At 40.1% G+C, this 20,416-nt stretch overlaps 1 protein-coding gene across 4 annotated transcripts; it reads right to left on the bottom strand.

The window, feature by feature from the left end:
• Positions 1 to 1,878: 1,878 nt before the first annotated feature.
• Positions 1,879 to 20,359, bottom strand: arhgef5 (Rho guanine nucleotide exchange factor (GEF) 5). 4 transcript variants are annotated; one of them, XM_026183843.1, is made up of 16 exons: positions 19,906 to 20,351; positions 18,845 to 19,361; positions 16,006 to 17,428; positions 15,179 to 15,224; positions 14,394 to 14,443; positions 13,362 to 13,723; positions 12,350 to 12,510; positions 11,866 to 12,018; positions 9,164 to 9,293; positions 8,996 to 9,070; positions 8,768 to 8,857; positions 8,465 to 8,607; positions 8,124 to 8,267; positions 7,964 to 8,034; positions 7,106 to 7,210; positions 6,315 to 7,008 (listed from the first exon to the last, which is right to left on the bottom strand). In XM_026183843.1, exons 2-16 carry the CDS (start codon positions 19,337 to 19,339, stop codon positions 6,866 to 6,868), a joined length of 3,591 nt encoding a protein of 1,196 aa, XP_026039628.1. In that variant the 5' UTR covers positions 19,340 to 19,361; positions 19,906 to 20,351; the 3' UTR covers positions 6,315 to 6,865. The 4 variants fall into 4 exon arrangements, with proteins under 4 accessions (XP_026039627.1, XP_026039628.1, XP_026039625.1 ...); XM_026183840.1 differs by having other exon boundaries at positions 16,006 to 19,361; positions 19,906 to 20,354; XM_026183841.1 differs by having other exon boundaries at positions 16,663 to 19,361; positions 19,906 to 20,352.
• Positions 20,360 to 20,416: the final 57 nt, after the last annotated feature.

The raw sequence follows: 20,416 nt of genomic DNA on the forward strand, positions 1-20,416 counted from the left end.
CAAACACTTTAAACCCCGCCCACTGTAAACTTAGCCAATCGGGGACGAGCAAGTAGATTGACAGCGGAAAGCACGGAATCTATTGGGTGGATTTCTCGATCCGTGACCAGTTGTCACCGCCTCATATTCCTTGAGTGACGGCAGACATAACCAATATGTGGCTGTATGTGAGATTGCACTTGAGCCATGCCCCACACCCATGATCGCACACAGTCTGGCTACGTGCACAGCGTGATTTTTTTTTCTTTATCTGAACTGTTCATTTTGTTCTAGAAACAGCTCCTGCAGACGCATGCCAGCAGTTTAATGCAAGTGAACTCTTACTGTGTACGTGCAAAATTACCGCCGGTGGTGAAGTTTTTGTTTACAAAAAACAACATTGATTGAAAGAACTCCAAGCGTGTTGTACAATGTTCAAATACGTGTTGTACATTGTTTTGTTATGTTTTATGCTGCTGTATGTACATCTTGGATATGTCCTGTAGATTTTGCATTATATGAGTCCACTCTCCTGCATGCAGGGCCCAATTTCAAAAACATACAATGCACAAAAAATACACCACATAAAGATTAAGATTGCAAGATCGATTACTTAATGCAGTGTATCAGGTATGGAAACTTTGTTTGCTGGATTGTGGATTTTTTTATAATAGCTCTAGACAGTTGCATTTCCCAATACGAATCCACAGAAGTTTAGTTTAGGCATGTTTATAAACCATGCAATTATTCTCATAATTATAACTAGGGAGGTGAGGTTAACATTTTCTGCTGCTCGCCTTCTCTATTTATGTTTTCCGTGTGGCACATTCTGCCTTTTTAAGTGTATTAAAGTTGAAACGTTAACATTTTTGTTTTGTTAAAACTCACGCAACTCAATGTCTGGCTTTAGCTAGTTGTGTAAATTGCTATCATAAGTTATACATTGTTACTGATAATGCAAACTAAAGAAGTTTTAAATGTTTATTGACTGCTGTGAAGGGAATGAATGGCTGTACTCACGTTTAACCATAAAGTAAACACAATTCAACATTAACCCAGCATGAAAACTTTACCTTGGGCGACATATATATTTTAAGAAGCTTATCACTCCTGGGAAAATAAAAGAAAGCTGCATTTTATGCAAGCTTTTATAATAAGGTGACAGACACAACTGCTCTTGTCTAAGTCTCTTATGGTGAATCAGCCCATAAAAGCAAGGAGTTTTGTGTCATTCAACTGGAACATCATCATCTGTAGGCAGCTCTCATACCAGACAAGTAACCAGTTGCTGTAAATCTCCACTGTCTGCAAAAAGCAAAAATACAAGATAAATGAGATAACGGAAGGAAAACTGTGATAAGACTGAAAAGATGACGACACAAAACTGTCTAACAGGATGAAACAACTGGTAATGAGAGATTTCCTTGTGATGCAGATCCAGTGCTTCTGATATTCTGTGGGAGGCATTCTGCAGAGATTTGGGCCACCCTTGCATCTAATCTGCATTCAAAGTCCACCCTTAAACGAGACCAGAGACTCAATACTTTAGCAGATGATTTCATTACTCGAGTAATTCAGAAGAGAAGAAAATGAAAGAAAAAGAGATTTATCAACAAGACGTCGAAGATATTCAGACTACTTTCTATTTAACTTTTATCTTGGTATTTTTTGTGAAAAGAGAGCATTGCTGTACCCAGGGGTGCCTCCAAGTGGGGGACCGCGGGGGGGGGGGGGGGGGGGGCCCAATTTGCTTTTCTTTCTCTCTTTTTTGTCGTATTTTTCAAGTAACCTATATTTGACAACAGCATAATAAAACTTGTAATTCCGCTTTTAGCGTGCCACCCGAATCCTTTTAGTGGCCCCCATATGGCCACACCTTTGGAAAAATCTGAAGGAGCCCCTTTCTTTACCTTCTCAAGAAGTTTTAGTTTTAATTGTTGCCTCTGCAATGCTGCGTGTTGTTTTCTTGACAATATTCTGGTCCGAAACAGCATGCACATGTTCAGGTCAGATAACAGAAAACAGGAAAGATGAAATATGCAAAGGTTAATCGTGATAACAGTGTATGAAATAAGAATCAGCACAATTTTAAAATATACATTCCTCTACCAATTTTTTTTCTTAATTTTCTTCTTTTAGCAGCAAACAATTTTACATCAATTTTCTATATTGTTCTATAAGCATTAATATACAATCCTAAAATATGACACCTACTACCTACCACCAAGACATTTTCCTGTGAAGTCATATGACCCGTGACATGTCCCTCTTAGATTGACCAGATGCTGCCAAAACCACTCCTTGTCCATGAATGGACCGGGGAAACCCTGGGATGACTTAGCATGCTGATGTGTGGCTGTTTATCCCAATTTAGGTGAAGTGAATCAGAGAATGGAAAGATATCTTAGATAGTTTGAACTTGTTTCGTAGTATAGGGCCCAGTTTAACTGGGGATCCTCTTTTGTGTTTACATACTTCCTGAGTTCCAGTTATTTCTGTACACAGATTCATCATTTCCCACTAACAGCAACAAATTATGTCATAAAATTTATGAGATTAAAGACATTGCAGGAAAAAACAAATTCCATGAAAAGTTTGTGCCAAATCCATGTCAACATCACCTTCAGACAATAATGTGAGACAGGATGACAGGGGCGTACCACTGTGCCTCTGTGCCAACAATCACAGGTGGATGTTAACCCTGTGACACCATTGATTCCTTGATTGATAATTGAGTTTGCCTGCTGTTCACTCTGTGAGCTGTATAACACTTATGACCTATTTTAATAAGTGAGCATCACAGCTTGACACATACAGTCATTATTCTGTTCACAATAAGCAACTTTCCTTCATTTTTTATCAGCTCAGACAATTGTTAGATTTGTCGAGTTTTGTTGAGCTTTGTAATTCAGGAAATAACAAAGATCTAATCAGTAGCCGATTTCCTTACTCTGTGGGTGCGTCACCATAAAATGTGCAGTGGAAAGTTTAGCCCTGCACTAAAGGACACTACCTGAAGGTTAAAAATCCAGAATTCATTGGATGTGTTCTGATCTACACTTGTAGCACACCCATTTGGCACGTGACTGCACGGATAAAAAGCGCTCATTAATAAGGAAGCTTTTTTGTTTTTTGCTTTTTTAACTATCCAAAAGCCATAAAACTTTATTTACTAGAGAGATATGTCGAAATTTTGAGATACTGCCTCGAAAAATGTCTACTTAGTGCTAGCTGGTTATTTATTTGTTTAGTAAGGGGGGAGCAAGCTTCGTTGGTGCTCCTGATACTCCTGTGAATGCATATCTTGGGCATGATTTTGTTTTTTTAACACTAACCCTCCTGTTGTTTGTGAGATATTTCAGATATTTCTGTAATGATTTACAGTAAGGAGAATGTAAGTCTGATCAGGTTCCCTGAGTTTCAAGCTAATATTAAATGTCTAATAGCAAACATGCATCTACAGTATTATTAAGTTATAGTGCATTTATTTTCCCCAATGAATTCGACGTATGAGATAAAATATATCTTACCTGTGTTTCCCGCCCTCCTTGTATATGTGGACTTTAATTTAATGTCGCACCCTGCCCTTTATTTTTATCTGTACAGATACAGTACATGTACATGTATCGCTACATTTATATTAAATACTGTAATTAGTATTCCCTTTGGCAACTTTGAAAATTAAAATTTAAATAAAAAAGAAAAGAAAAAGCAGTGGATCTCAGAGCCAGCTTACATAGATAGTCCACAGAGAGCATGCGCGATCTTCCCACCGACTGACTACTTGCTCACGTCGCAGACACCCAGGGATGCTGTAGTCTGTACCCTGAGACCCTGAGTGGAAGCTGAAGGTGTGGGACTCTGTAAGCTGAGCTGTGAGCGTACTGGAAGAGGTGAAAATGGACTTTGGAGAAAACAGGAGATGATGAGGAAGTGAAATACAGTGTGAGAAAACAAGAGACATAGGATCTGTGTTTTTGTTGTTGTTGTTTTGTGTGTGTGCCTGTGTGCTTTGTATCGTTGGGTTTAGACATAGATTAGATTTTTTTTTAATTTAATTTATTGGGTTTTTTTTTCCATAGGTCAGTTGGCTTAATGAATTTCATTTGTCACAGTGATTTAAATTATAAGCTGAGATCAGTTTGTTTAAATGCCAAAATAAAAGTTGGCTTAAAACAATCAACAAATTAATGACACATCGTTTAACTGGGATCGGAGACAAATAATAAATAAGCGATCTTCTCTAAGCACAATTTCTTTACCAAAGTTTTAAATCTACCAACAAATAAGTGTTGTGGAGTTTACACCATGTCGTAACAAAAAGACAACTGTCTGCAATATCAAGGACAATGGACAACATGCTGCTGACATGAGGACTCAGAGGAGACCAGCTGCATGTCTCTGCTCACTGTACTTTCTCATTGCAAATTCATAGTTTTATAATTAAACTGCAGGTGAACTCAACATCATCTAGACGATTTAATTTCCTCTATTACTGCGTCACTTGTAATAACACAAAAATATTTCTATATTTTTAAAAAGGCTGTTTTTATGGAAATGCGGGACTCTAGGAGTCTATTCCTGGGAGCACAGCACACACAATTGCGTAATATTTGTTGTCGGAGGACAAATATTCAGATTCCTAGTATTCCTATTGGAGTCCTAATTTTAGTTTACAATTTCCTGTCGTGGAGAGAAAGAGAGGTGCAGCCACTTGCTATGTCTCCAAAACATCATCAACAGTTAACATGTTAAAACTGGTCAGCAATTTAAGCACATAAAGTGAAGTAATTCAAGGCTCCACCATTATGCCTGCACTGGTGCAGGGCAAACGTTTACAGGCAAGTCTAGATAGAGTAGATTTTTGTTGAAACTTGTCTGCAGTTTAAAAAAAATATGTGGTTCAACTGGAAATTGGGCTATACTCTTGTTTATGCTTGAGCTGTTGGCTTTAACCTCTCTATAGAGAAGACTGAATCTTTAGTGGACATAACGGTGTCTCAATAGCTTCCCTGTCGGCCACATTCCCAAAATTGTCTTTGTTTAGGTGCAGCACCATAAACTAGTCTTAACCCACAAATAACAGCAGCATTATCTTGAGTTTTCTCCCATTATTGGGAACCAACAAGAACACTGCAGCACCATCCTCCAAAACACGACATGAGACAAGCTTTAAATGACCAAGTCAGAGAATGTGAACTCTGACTGTTCAGTGTTGTTGTAAATGTAATAGTGACCTATATGTCATGAGAAGGTTTACTGAATTTAGATTTTTATGACTATGTAGTTGAATTGTGAGACAGTGCCACTTCATCAAAGTTGACTTGTTTCAAAATCAAACATATTTAAGCAGCAACTGTTGCATTAAAGTTTGTTTGAAGACATTAACATGTTCGTAGTCTTTGCTGGTAGTGCTTTAACCCTCACTCCAAATTTGTGGACCTCTACGTGTCACACAAACACACTTGGGTTTGTGTCTTTCCTCAAAAAAGCTGTTTTTTTCCCCTGATGTTTTGTGTTCGAGAGGAATAATAAATTGGAATCAGCTGACAAAGGCTTACATTGAGTCTAAACACTACATTATACTTTACACGAACATGGTGAAAAATGTTAGAATATTAAGTTTTTAACTATGAAAAAAAGAGAACCACTTCCTTTGTGTTTTATTCAATGTCAGCTGTGCTTTTGATCACAGATCACCTCTGACTAACTGATATGTTTTTTTCTTGCATTTTTATTCAGGCCTTCACATTTTTTGCAGTAGGAAAATTCTTTCAGTTTGTGGCTGCAACGAATGGTAACTGGTAAAGCACATAAGCATAATTCAGGTGTTAACTGGATTTGTGTTAGAGTAAGGATGAAGTCACTCAATGTAGCAACTACATTTTCTATTAAAAGTAGGACAACATTTAGAACGTGCAGTTTCTATTGACATTCATTTATGAATCTGTGGTATGTTGAGCTCTCTCTCCACTGTGATATTGCTCAATGTAGCTCACCCAGTCTATCAGCTATAATCATTTGAATGTGACAGAATTATTGCAATACGGATCTCAGAGTTTAAGTCAACAGGAAAATTATTGGTCTACAACAAAGACATGAGTGATAGATTGAGTATTGTTTCCTTAATTTGTAAACCCGGGTGTGCCTGCTTGTAATAATTTATGAATGTAGTATTAAAACCATTTACTTATGTAATTACAAGGCCCAACCTGAAGTACTGTGGCCCACCTAAAAATCAGAATCCTGGCATTGTGTCCGTCTGCTGATGTAGTTCAGCTTAAAATTTAAAATTTCAGCTTGAAATCAGCCTCAATTCATTGTCAAGTCACACACAATGTTCAAATATGTTTTTATTTCATAAGTCTGCGTTTACTGAAATGTGTCCCATGTAACCTATGAACCTCGTTGTACGTCTTGGAATTGTCTGGCAGATCTCTTATGATACATCTCATGATTTCTCTCCTGCACGCAGGGGCCCATTTTTCAAAAACCGTATATTACAACAAAAAAAATAATACAGATTCCAAGAATAATATTTCTTGGGAAAAAGTCATTTCCATAAGAAAATATTTTTTTAAAACAAATCTACTGATGTACACACAATATTTGTAATGTACTGTGCATAGCAGATAAAAACCATAATACCCACACCCCCTTTCTGGCAGTCTTCAGCAGTTCACTTTGCTGCTTCATGCAGTAAAGTGAATACATTGTTTCAACACATGAAACAAATGAGAGCCACTGCTACACTGAGATGCAATCTTATAGCATTTTGAGCTGCTGCATTGTCCTCTAGAAATGTCACTGAATGTCCATCATCTTTAATCCAGCAGTTCCTGAATCAGATAACTGAGTTTGATCCTTTATAGTGTCCACTCTCGGGTCAGGCTGTGGCTGTGGCCGCTGTCAGTTTGAGAGCATCTGACAGGTTATGACTCTTGACTCTGGAGCTGGCTATGGTTTCCAGATGGGATTTGGGCACCCATCCACGTTGCCGATCAGAGAGCTTCGTCCCTTCTACCCAGTCTGGAAAAAAGGATAGAATCCAACATAAGTGATTTCTTCAAATACTTGTAGGCATTTCTAGTTGGGAATGACAATGAAAGTAATGAGATGATCTTACTATCACTGCTTTCCTGGTGCACCAGAATAACATCAGCTTTTTCTAAGGACAACTCATCTGGCTGTTGAGCAAAAAAAGCTCGGATACATTGCATCTGTTCGAAATCTGCAAGAGGAAAAATGGAAAGGATAAAAGTTAAAGGAAGTTAACACACTATTGTCTTAAAGTTTCCCACTGTTTACATATTTAGGTTATTTGCAGGAGACTGTGGGATGCTGTCTCCAGTACTGAATGGACTGATGTGTGTTTAGACAAATCATCATGCTACAGTTGTATGAATCAAAATCTTGGGCCAAATTTAATGTTTTCCTTTGCAGTAGTCCATCCAACTATGCATCGGCTGACATTGGGCAATAGGTAGTTACATTAGTTACATTAGCATTAGTTAGTCACCAATTAACCCAACAATCGTGTTTTTGGATTATGGGAGGAAAGCAGAGCACCCAGAAAAAATGCATTAGGTGCAGGAACGTCACATTACAGACAACAGACAAGAGTCTTTTCTCCCTTTAAGACTGAGGTCACTTGCCCATACAAGATTGTCTACAATGTTGCATCTAAAGGCCTCTGTTTTGAATGCTAGACTCTCCAAATCTCAGCACTGCTGTGAAAGAAAAATCTGATTTAAAAAAAAATTTCTGTTCCTATTTTTGGTAAACATCAAATGCTTTGCTTTAGCCGGATGTTTAATTTACTGTCATGTACAAATTCATATTGTTATTGATGATATAAACCGGAGAAGAATCTTTAACACACTGTTGGGTTTATTGACTGCTATAAAGGGAATTCAAGGGTTTCACTCACATTTAACCATGAACTAAACAAATTGCAACATCCAACCCAAGGTGAAAACTTTACCTTGTGCACTAGAAAAATCTACTTCAGTATGGGGCCTGGAGAGGGCGGATATCCAACGAAGCTTATCACTCCTGGAAAAATACAAATAAGATGCATCTTATACAAATTTTTATTATGCGGTAAACACCGCAGACACTACTGCTACTATCCAATCTCTTACGGTGCATCAGTCCTGAGGAGCAGGGATTTTTGTGCCATATACAACCGGAACAGATTCTTCTGTAGGGAGTGAAGTTTGACACGACAGTTCTCAACACGCAGCTCTGATACTGGACAGTGATCAATTACCGTAAATCTTCCCCCTCTGCAAACAGCAAGAGAAAAAAAAATAAAAATCACAGAAGAAATGAGACAGCGGAAGGAAATACTGATTACTGAAGAGGTGACGACATAAGACAGTAGATATGAGGGTAACAGGATGAACCAAATGATAATGAGAGAGATGCTTAATGCCTTGTGATGGATTACTGTGCATTCACAAAACAGCGTGATTGTTCTTACTCCTTTGGTAGTGAAAGCAGCAAGTAGTCATTGAAGAGGTGCAAATAAGCATTTTTCTCTGTCTCCTTAAGAGAGAAATCCATCAGCTGAGTGACAGGACCTTCTCGAACCATCCTCCGAGACTGGCTAATCAAAGGAAGAGTCTGCAATAGAAAAAATACACAAAGAAAAAAAGGAAGATAAAGCAGATATTAACTGTTAATGCCAAACTATTTAAATGGGGAAAAATTAACTCCAGAGATTTGGTAGTTTTGATTGTTGAGAAGCATACTGGACACATTTGGAAGGTCGTTAATTACCCACCTTGCACTCAAAGTCCACCTTAGCACTGAGAGAAACCAGAGACTCGATGCTTTTCATTTGAGAGATGCTGTCATTACCTTGTTGAATAATCTAGAAGAGCGACAAATAAAACACTGATTTCACAACAAGTAGTCTTGAGATATTCCGCTTATTTTTAGTAACTGTAATTTTGCTATTATTTGTAAATATTCAGTGAATTTAAAAAAAAAAAAAAGTGTGTCGCTGTACCTTCTCCAGTTGTTTTAGAGCTTTGATGGCCTGCGTTGCCTCCGCCGTGCCGCGTGTTGTTCTCTTGACAATATTCTGGACAGAAACAGCATGAATGTGTTCAGGTGACAAAATAGCAAAAAGGACCAAACGTCAACTAAAACTGCTGCAGAGAGCTTTCATACACACCTGGACCAGCAACTTAAGTCTTGTAATCCTTTGGAAGGGAAGCACAAGGAAGGAGCGAAGAGGAAGTCTCTGACAAACAGCATTCTTCTCTATTTTCTCCACGATCATTTTAAACCTTGGATTCTCATTCCTGGAAGGAAAAGAGAAATTTTAACCATAACTAGACAGCGAAAATTTCAGAAGAAATTTTAAGTGTGCCTATGCCGGACTTTATGTCCGACTTTAACCCGGAGAGGCGCGATTGCAGATGCTGCTCGGGTGGGTCCACCTCCCCTGCAGCGACACTGCAGACCACACCCCGCCACACACATCAAACACGTAAAATAAATATTTATCCAGATATTTTGCAAATATTTATTTTTCATTTTTTGCAGCATAGTGCTTTTTCCCCAAATATTTTTAAAATTCAAGTCAAGGCGCAAATCAAAGTAAACTGTATTTTGATCTCTCCTATATGCAGCGCAGCATACAGAGAGACAAGAGGACGAGGCTGCAAGTACATCACAATTTTGCATTCACTATTCTGTTTTTTGTTATTTTTACACAGCGTTCTGATTGATTGACAATGGTCTACAGCCAATCTTTTGCATTATTATACAAACTTTGGTTGTGAGATTCAGATAATTATTTAATAAAAGCTAGATATTAAATGAGAATAAGAAAGAAAAGTATTTCTTTGTGCCCCCCTTTCCTTTTTAATGCCCTATCTGGCCCCCCTAGCAAAAACTTTGCCAGATCCGCTCCTGCACAGTTACCTGCTGTCAGCTGTAGAAAAGGATCCTGGTGTTATTTGTCTCTCAGAAACCGTTCATAACTTCCCTTCAACTCATTCATGTCACCTAAAAGGTAAACCTGTTTCTCCATCACCTGTTCAGCTCTGATGATTCAGTAAGGACATCTCCTGGTTTCATCTTCATGTTTCCCCTCTCACTAGGATATCCAAACCGACATAATGACCAGCAGCTTTTACAGCTGTGGCTCCAGCAAACATCAGCTGATACTAGAAATTAATATCAAATAAATTCTAACAAAAGCTGATAAAGCTTAAACGCGCTGCTGTTGTTTAGCACGATATCCGTTGGTTTCCTCTTTCTGGCGCAAAGTGGGCGATAAACAAACACGAGAGAAAAGCCGATCAGCTGATCATTGATCAGTTTCATGATTGAAGTTACAACAGGCGAGAGAGGGATAGAATGACAGCACAAGAGGCAGCTGTGCAGCGTAATGACAGAATAAATCCAGCTTTGTGTCTCCCCCCCATTCTAGCTGAAGTATGGGCCAAACTGTGTTCCTTTTCAGCTCAATACGAAACAGTAATATTTTCTCTGAATGTAGGATGATTCCGTTTGTACGGGATGGTTGGCAACTCTACTAACTAACCTTATGAATAAAATAAAGTTCAACATCAGTAACATAGCACGCACACAGCTGTATAGAAACTCTGTCATGCTAGCTAGCACGCAGTAGGAGTTATTGTAACTGATTGTAAAAAGTCAGCACAACGAAACTAAACTACACCTAAACTTGGTTTATATCAGACCCAGATAGACTCCAGGTCAAAACTTCTCACCTGAAGTTAAGTTCACCTGACACTCGGACCGGTGGCCCTCGGGTCTCTGCTTGTCCTTTGTTTCATAAAACGGCTGGCCTCTGCTGGAGCTCCGCGTTAGCCACCACCAAAGAACTGAGTTATTTTTTCACATTGACCAGCATCTGGACAATTCACCACCTTCTACTGTTATACCATTATTAAAATGAATACATAAATCATCGGCCCATAAAAATGAAAAATAAGTCCATCTATGACACAGAGTCAACGAGAAAGACCGGTGTTTGTGTGTGTGTGTGTGTGTGTGTGTGAGAGAGAGAGAAAACGACATCCAGAGAGTGAGGTTTTCTCGCTGGCTTTAATTAGCCAGGATCGTTGTCAGACAGCCCGGGCTAGCTAGCTAGCTGTCTAGCTCTTTGCAGAACGTCAGAGCACTTTTGCTAATATGGGATGTCTTGATAAAACGAGCAGATATTTGAAGTTAACATCTGGCAGATCCACCACATTTCACTGAATAAATAAATCAACGGCCCATATAAACAAAAAATAAGTCCAGCTGTGACCCAGACTCATCACGAAAGGGTGAAACGAGAGAGTGAGCCGCCCTTGCTGGCATCCAGGCCGGGCTGTCGCTTGTCAGCCAAGCCGCACTAGCTAGCTAGGGAGTTAGCGGTCAGGCGGCACCAACGACATCTGAACACTGTTGCTAATATGGGATGTATTGATAAAACGAGCAGATATTTGAAGTTTACACAGCAACATTCTCGCCTGAAAATGTCTTAAAAGTTTATTTGGTGACCTAGAAACAGTAATAAGAGCAATATAAAAACAAAGTAGTGGCCGCCATTGTTTGACTCGGCAGAGGCGTGCTATGAATTGTGGGATATGGAGTTTGCCACCAAGCATCCACCCTTTCCATTACCTTAACTAATGAATAGTTCACGCAATCTAAAGAATTCCAATGGTTCCTGAAAGCAGCGGCGGCATACCGTCAGTACGGTAATCCAAATAAGGGTAGACAGGCGTACCACTCTAGGCATACCACTAGAGAGAGCCAACACACCACAAATGAATAAATAAAAATAAAATAAAATAAATAGATACAAGATTTTAGAACCAAACAGAGGCAACACAGCATGATTCAGTGGCTTACATGAGTCTCTGATAAGTTGCATCCTGATAGGACTGGTTGGTGAGGTAGGGCACATAGGCTTTTCTGAAGAGCGGACACTGCCGATAAATGATGTCGCAGACGGTGAAGTGCATTACATCTGATTCCACCCGCTCCTCCAGTTTTGACAGAAAACTAAAAATCACAAAGCAGCATTTTTTTTTAAAACCAACGACTTCAAACTTTGTGCCTGCAAAGCACAATGGGCACAAGAATATCGATGCATGCCAAAACTATTACTATATATTAGTACACCTTTATTATGATGAGTAACTACAATCATGTAACTGATAAGAAGAGGTTTTTGAGCAAATGCATATTTTAATAATGAATTTGATCCAGACAGCTTTAATCTTAAATTTAACAAAAAGCAGTAAATGACAGGCTTTAGTCTCATAGCTGTATCTAAATGTAAAGACAACTATTTCAAGTAAATGCAAATGTATAGCAGAGTTATAGTTCTGACCTGTGGCTAATGGCACGAACATCAACCAGCCTTGAAAAGAGCCAGTTCTTGTCCTGAGTGGTCAGCTGCGCCCCCAGCTGTTTAGACTTGACAAAGTGGTCAACGACAATTTCCAAACTCCGGCAGTAGGAAGCTTCTGAGGTAATAACTTCAAACCTCACCTTGAAACCAAAATCAAAAGTGCGAACGTTAAGCATGTGTCAACTGCCCAAAAACTGCAGCTAATAACCACACTGCTGTCAGTCTGCTAGAGGCTGGGAAATTTCCAAGGAGCACAATTTCACAACAAGTCTTTGGGAGTTTACAAGGAAAAATGCACATGTTTATGCAACTGAATATTCTCGCAAGAGATGCACATCTGCCAGTAAAACGTAGTAAAACCCGGAGGGTTAGTGTGGAATAACACAAGGAATAATTTAGACAATTTGAGTGGGCATAAGTGTGATGCAATGATAATGAAAAGCTGATTCACGTAAGTCACGTGACTTCCTATAAACAGTTTTTAAAAAGCTGACAACGTAAAATGCAATCTGAGCACTTGTATGAAACATTGAGCAAAAGGAGCCGAATCACTACAATCTTAAGAAAAACTCAAAAGAAACAATGAGTAAGTCTAGAAATGTTAAAAACGGCATTTAAGTATCTGGAGGAGTCTGAATTTCCACTACGCAAAAATGTTTTGCCAGTTTTTTCCCCAGAAATGCAAATACAGACTGTTACACTGATCCTTAACATTTACACATAAATATCAAATTTACAATTAAATCAAGCTCAGAAGCTTAAGAGGACGTCTGTAAGGAAAGTCACAGATAACTGTGATGCAAACAGCTGCTATTAAGACAGCCCATCTATGAAAAAATGACTAATAATATTACTGCTATTGATCATCTGATGGAAAGTTACTTGCATAATATTCCTGCTCCAGTGAAGTCTAAAGGAAAATGCATGATTTGTGATGATTTTTATGCAATCAAATGCCGACCCTTTCATATGTGGATTAAGTCAAAGTTACCTCTTGTAGCCGCCTCTGGTCCTCTGTGAGCTCATCTAGCTCAGCACTGTTCCTGACCCCCGGCAGATCTCGCCACAGCGAGGACGACTGTGAGATTGACAGACGTGGGGAAGAAGCTCTACGTTCACCCCTGGGGCATTCAGGGAGATGCAAGCTTTGGATAGGGAAAGAGCCTGTGTGGGAGAAGGACTTGGGATGTGGTTGTGGGGGAATGGGAGGAAGAGCTCTGCGGGCAGGAGGAGGTGAGGGAAGAGGAGACGAAGTTTGGTCCTCACTCACAGAGAGGAATTCAGAACGAGCCTGACGCAGGATCTCAGAGTTCTGGGCTGCCTCACTGTATTGCTGATAGAGTTGTGCAGCATCTGGGTGAGAGGCAGGAAGAGAGACGAATAAATAAAGAGTGCACGAGAGAAAAATAAGGTAGACATTTTTTTTTTAAATTAAAAGGAGCAAAGGAAAACAGGCCAGACAGGAACAGCACTACCCATAAGGAGCTGTTTGCATTTGTCTTTGCATTCCAACAAGTAGGTGTGTGGAGGCAAAGTTGTAGAAGCAGCTGTGTTTCCTCTCAACATGTTAGAAAATATGAACGCTTGCAGAAACACGCCTGTGACTTTCAAATACACCGGTATATACAGTGCAGCCAAAGACACATTACTGCCCCATTTCTCCCAATATCCATTTCATAATATCATTAGGCAAAAGGACCACTGCCATTTTAGATCTTTTAAGTCATCATTTATAAACTTGACAAGGCACTAGTATACAGCACTCGAAGTTTATGGCCTTTATAGTTATAAGCCAATGAATCACACACATTCGAGGGAAATACTCAAGTTGCATCACACTTTTCCCGACTGTAATTAGAGCAGAGTACAACCTGTCACTTTGTTACCGACATATTGTTGCCTTCTTCCAATGAATCATCGTAAGAACTGAGTTGATGTGCTCGGCTTGTATGTAAAGTATATATAATGGGCTACTTTAAAAAGGTAAAGAAGCAAAAAAGACAGGTAGAGCAGAGATACTCACTGTAGAACCTTGAATTACTTTTCTGTCTTTCGATTGTGCCCAAAAGATTCCTACAGCGACAGGAAGGAAATTAAATATAAGAAATGTGACATGACCTATTTGCATTAATGAGTAAATTATAGGCATTTCTCTTTTATTAATTTACATTACGAGTGACCTTTCACTGAAATATGTACAGTACTTAACAAATTTATTAGACCACCACAGCCGCCCTAACAGCATTTGCCCAAATCCTTTTTTAATGCTTCTGTAATATCCAAACCTTTTAATCAAAATTATATTTTTAATACTAAAACGAATTATTGTGGCTTTCCACCAATGTTCAAATTTACTGTTTTACACAAAAGCAGAAAAAAAAAACAGCACAGTAAAGCATATTATTATTCTTTGAGATGCCAAATTAGTAATTTAATTACATTCATTAACAGAAAAATGATTATATATGCTTGATTACTTAATTGATATGAATTAATTGATAGCTATTCTGAATTTTCAGAGAACTGCAGAGTGCCAGTTCAAATTTGTTATTTGCCCTAATAAATAACAATATACCCTTTTTAGTTTTAAACACAAGCTGTCTAATAAATTTGTTAAGCACTCCCAAACTCAAACAACACAGTTAAGACAAGTTAAGACAAGACTGTTCTTAATATCAGGTACATCAAATGTTTAAAAAAAAAAAAAAAAAAAAAAAAAAAAGAGCATATATATGTGCATCTGTACACACACACACACACACACGCACACACGCACGCACACACAGTATATGTGACAGTTATTCTCACCTCAGCCCCATTTCGCTCAAGCTTTTGCTCCGATCATCCTCATCATCTGCAATATAAAAGTATCCATTTGTTGACACATTGTACAGCAACATAGTTGCATTTAAATAGGCAATAATTTAAATAAATAAGCTGGTTAATTTAGTAAGCTTGATAAATAACTGAAGAGATTAGTGTGTCCAAAGCTTATTTCTTGTGTCTTTCTTGTGGCTCAACTGTGACTTTTTAACTCCTGCTCTGGGTTTTCCCGGGGCAGGAGTTTGTCCATCTCCACCTACTCTTATCTCCTCCCACTACCTGTATACTCAACATTGACGTAGTTTCCAATGAAGGTAGCGTTTTGTGCTCAGATCGGGGTAATGATAATGTTCACTGAAGTCTGCCTATGATCTGAGGTCCCCGTGACTGATTCAAAATAAATTAAATTAAATTTAAAACAATTATTTAAAAAAAAAAAAAAAAAAAAAGGAGCAAAAATAAAAGTAAAGGCTTCAAGTAAGTGGAAATGACAAGATGACTATTAAGTAAAATTCATTTTAAAAAAATAAATAAACCAACACAGTCGTGAAGCAGCATTTGGTGCATGAGTAAATCCTGAGACGTTTAAATCTAGTTTCCTCTGAGGTCAGTCTATCTTGAAATGTCATTGATTAAATGATTAAAATTTCATGCGTTGCCATTTGATTTGAAAGAGGAAAGACGTTTTTTTTGTTTAAAAAAAAATGAGTAAAAAGGAGGGAGGTGAGGTAACTATGCAGCTTTCCTGGAAACATTAGGACTGAACTGAGAAGACAGCCACAATGTTTCCATCCTCAACCTTCTTTCTTTACCTGTTGCATAAAATACTCTGGTTCTGCGATCCCTTCCAACACCTTCATCTTCTTCCACGTCTACATTTCTTCTTTGAGTTGTTTTATGGACTCCCTTTCTTCGAGACGGCACTTTGGAACCCAGTTTCTGAGAACTGTAGGAGCTCTCCAGATTCCCTACTTGCCCTTCTGCCTCTACGCAATTCACCTCAGTCAGTTCTGGTACTATCACGTCCACTGCATTAACCCTATCTTCAGGCTCCCTTCCTTGTCTTTCTTCTTCACTTTCATCCCTTCCATAGTCCACCCCCTGGCTCTCACCCTCACTAGAGGGGCACAGGAGCTCAGACTCGCAGTCATGATAAAGAATAGGGCAGCTGTTAGGCTTGTAAAGGGTGTTGTTCGCACTTAAATACATCTCTGCTTCCTTCTCTCTGAGTTTTTCTTTTTCGCTTTCTTTCAAATTAACCTCATCGTCTTCAGTTTCACTGACTGTCACCTTTATGTCTGACTTTCCTAACTGAACTTCACCAGAAGGCTCTAAAGTTGTTTTGTCCATGCTGCAATCTTCCTTCCTTTCTGATTCTAGCGCCGTGTCAGCATGAGTGTGTGTATGCGTTACAACATGCATAGCCGTGAACTGGTCAGCATGCATGTGGGCTTGGCTCTGCCCCATACCTCTCGCATCGAACAGCTCTTCCAGCTCTGGCTCTAAGTCATCTTCTTCCATACTCAGCTTAATCGCAGGTACCTCCGTTGTTTCTTCTGCAACTTCCTCTTGTGGCTTGGCGTTGCTGGTCTCAGTCTGGTTGGCAGCTGGTTGATCTTCCTGGGCCTCTGTGCTTGGTTCTTCCTCTGAATGTCCCAGGATCTCACGGACCACATTTTTAGCCCATTTAAGGTGGGGGGCTTGGGAATGCCGCTTGGGCTCCTCAGACACGCTCCATGTCCCACTCAGTCTGATCCGAATAGCTTCCACCTCCTCTGGACTCATTCCTGTAGTGTTTATCTGATCCAAGATGGGCTGCAGTTGATCTATCGCTGATTGAGAAATTGGAGTTTGCATCTCTTTTTTGTCTGTTGGCTCTTTAGTTTTCTCTCTCCATTCCTGGAGAAGTCTCTCAGTTTTTGAGTCCTTTCTTCCCATTTCAGAATATGACTGTTTCACTTTACGTCTCATTTCCTTTCTATATTTTAAATTATGAACCGCTGAAGGCGCTCTGGAGTGGATTTTGCTTTCAGTTGCTTCTTCTGTGGAGAGCCTCTCCTCCCTCTGAACTTTATGCTCACTTCCTGTGTCCCAGTTGTTTATCATTGGGTGCTCATCATTTCTACATGATCTCTGAAGCAAGTCTTTCTGAGGCTGCTGAGTGATGTCATCAACCAACTCATGGTGAGTTTCTAAATTCGTGTCGCTTCTTTCCACTCCTCCAATCTGATCAACCTGCAATGGTAAAATATTGCTGGGTTTTGATCGGGGAAGAGTTTGCCCAACCACACAGAAGACGTACTTTGGCTGCTTCTCCTCCCCCTGATCCTCCCCGTCAGCTGTTTCCACCTCCCCCACTGTCCGTCCTTCCTCCCTCTTCTGATCTCCCACAAACCCCTGGAAGCCAGCAGGTGCCTGGGTTCCACCTTCCTGGAATTCCTGACAGTCCCTAAACCCTTCTTCACTGTCCTCTCCTCCACTCGACACGGTCACGAAGCCATCCTCTGTGGATGGCATTTCATTTCTCTCTTTCTTCCACCCTGCCTCACTTCCTCCTTCACTCTCAGAGGGTGGCCAGTTATTGCTCCCATTCTCATCCTCTCTGTCGTCTACGACGTTGTCTCCTTGTTCATCCTTTTGCCAGCTTTCCTCAACCCCTGCATCATTGTCAGACATATGTTCCTTCCCTCTCCTGATTTCCCCCACACTCTCCTGATCTGCACCGACTCCCTCCTGTTCCCTCTGTGCGTCTTCCCTGTACTCACTTCTCCCCCCCTGCCTTCTTTCACAATCTGGTTCCTCTTTTACTGGTCGCCCATCTCTTCCTCTCTCCGTCTGGGAGTACATACTCATCTCTCCTTCTCCCCGTAGCTCTTTCCGCTCTGTGTGCCTGTTGCTGTCTACAAATTTGTCTGTGCTATTCTTGCCCCTCTGTGGCTCTAACCACATCCTTCTCTGCTCTGGCATATTGCCAGTCTTTTCTCCTTTATCGCTCTCTTGTCTCTCATTTCTTATTTGCCTTTGACTTTTATCAGCAGTTCTGTCTTGATCCCTCCATGTTTCTCTCTCTCTTTTCTTTTCAAAACTGCTGTCTCTCCTTGATTCCCGTTCTTCATACCTGTCCCTGTATATTCTGTGTCTCTTCTCATTGTCAGGATCACTGCTCCACTCTCCACTGCTGTGAGCTCGTGCTGGCGGACCGGGAGCCCACTCCTTCGGTGATCGACTGCTCCTGCCTGTTGCATCAACTATTCTAGTACCAGCTTCTTTTCCCCTCTTTTTCCTGTCTCTCTCAGGCTCGTACTCTCTTCTGTCTCTTCTATCTTCCTTTAAGTCTCTCCCACCTTCCTTGTCCTGCCTGTCAGTTTCTTTCCTTCTTTCTTTGTCTCTGTTTCTGTCTCTATATCGCTGCATTTCTCGATCTCTGTCATTTGCCATTTTGCCCATGTAGTCCCCCTCACTTCTGCTGTATTGAAGTATCAGCTCCTCCCTCTCTCTGTCCCTCCCTCTTTCCCTCCTCGGCCTTCTCTCATCATCATCACCTTCACTCCTGATGTCTCTCCTTTTCTCTCTTCTTCTTGCATTCTCATTCTCCTTTCTGTCTGCATAGTTCTCTCTCTCCTTTCTTCTGTGCGGGGAACCCATTCTTACCATTCTTCTATCCCAAGATTCATCCACCTCTCTTCTGCCGTCTTGAAACCTAATATCAGACAACTCCTGATATCGTCCCCTCTGGCGTAACTTCTCATCTTCTATGTATCCTCTTCCAGTGGGTTTCCCCTCATCCTTTTCTCTGCGTCTACCCTCATATCTTTCCTTCTCAACCTGGAATGTCCTCTCTCTTTCTTGGCCCCAGACATCAGTCTCTGCTTTTTTGGGGGGCCTGTCATTCCACCTCCTTTCCCCTCTTTCTTCATCCATCTCAGTGCACAATCTTCTATCAGGACTTGTAAGACCTTTTTTCATTCTGGGAAATGTGTCACCTTTCTTTGTCGTGCGTTCTAGCTCTCGCTTAAACCAACCAGTCATTGCTGGTCTGGGACTTGAATCCAGGGGGATTTTTCCACCTGGCTGAAGCTTGTGGTCAGACCTGCTTGTTTTTGTTAAAGTGTCAAAGAGGGTCCAACTGGGCCTTTTGGTCCCCATAGTACCATTGTTATTGGAGAACCTAGAAAAGAGCAGTCAGTGTCAGTCTCGAAATTGCATTGCATTAAGATTCAAACCAATATGTCAGATAAATGACTACGATATTGACCAAATTAAGTAAAGTATAAAGCTTAATAAAAATTTGAATGAATATTAGTGACATATCAATCATCTGGAGAGCCACAGCCTCTAAAATGTTATAACTTGGACAATAATCTGTGCGTTTTCTGTCTGCATTTTTAACAAGTTTTGCACTTTAAACAAAAATCAATGACAAGATCTTTTTTTAACAACAGGAAATCAAGAAGCAAGTCAGTGGAAGAAAGGGACACCCTTTTACAGTATTTAAGAATGCATTAGAGACCTGCAAAGAACAGCATACCAAAAGCAGCCTTCGAGAAAGCAAGGCCCAGTGACACATAGGCACGGCATGTAGCATGCAAACCACATCTCGCAGCTTAACCAGATCTAAATCTGTCTTCAAAGCAGAAGCAATTTACAGCGTGGTGTTTTTAATCCATCTAAAATAATAATAATAATAATAATAATAATAATAAACAACTCACCTGAATGTTGTATCCGGTGAAGATCTGGTCTCCTCCTCCTCCTCCTCCCCAGCTCAGCTCAAAAACATGGGATTGCACAACACAGAAAATTCCCTCCTTGCGTTCACATTATCAGATTGACCCAAGAAAAAGTTCTCCTTTTTTAAAGAATACATACATTCAGCTTTAAATCTCCTCTGGCTTTTCCTCTGGTGAGAAGTTAATGTTTACGCCTAAAATGTCTTTGCTGCCTCTCCCCCACCTCCCGTCTTCGCTCAAATTCCCAAACAAGTCTCAACAGATTGACACTTATCTTTGCCCTCCTTTTTCTCCCAGTCTTGTCCTCGCAGTCGCTGAACAGGGAGACCTCTCATAAATCAAGCAAAACTCGAACCGAGTGCGTCCACGGCTTCACTCCTTCACTCCCGTGTTCCGCCGATGAGATCGCCTCTGTGGACCCCCCGAAAAAAAAAAAAAAAAAAAACCCAAAACAAATCACACAATACACAACTCTCTACGCACTCCTGCACCA

The sequence above is a fragment of the Astatotilapia calliptera genome, chromosome 11 (genome assembly GCF_900246225.1).
Source record: "Astatotilapia calliptera chromosome 11, fAstCal1.2, whole genome shotgun sequence".
NCBI classification, from domain to species: domain Eukaryota; kingdom Metazoa; phylum Chordata; class Actinopteri; order Cichliformes; family Cichlidae; genus Astatotilapia; species Astatotilapia calliptera.

Coding starts and splice junctions, on each gene's coding strand:
- arhgef5 (XM_026183840.1), bottom strand. CDS start 19,339: ATGGGGACCAAAAGGCCCAGTTGGACCCTCTTTGACACTTTAACAAAA. Junction 13,724..14,393: donor AAGTAATTCAAGGTTCTACA/GTGAGTATCTCT, acceptor CCTCTCACCCAG/ATGCTGCACAACTCTATCAG. Junction 7,009..7,105: donor GCACCAGGAAAGCAGTGATA/GTAAGATCATCT, acceptor CCTTTTTTCCAG/ACTGGGTAGAAGGGACGAAG.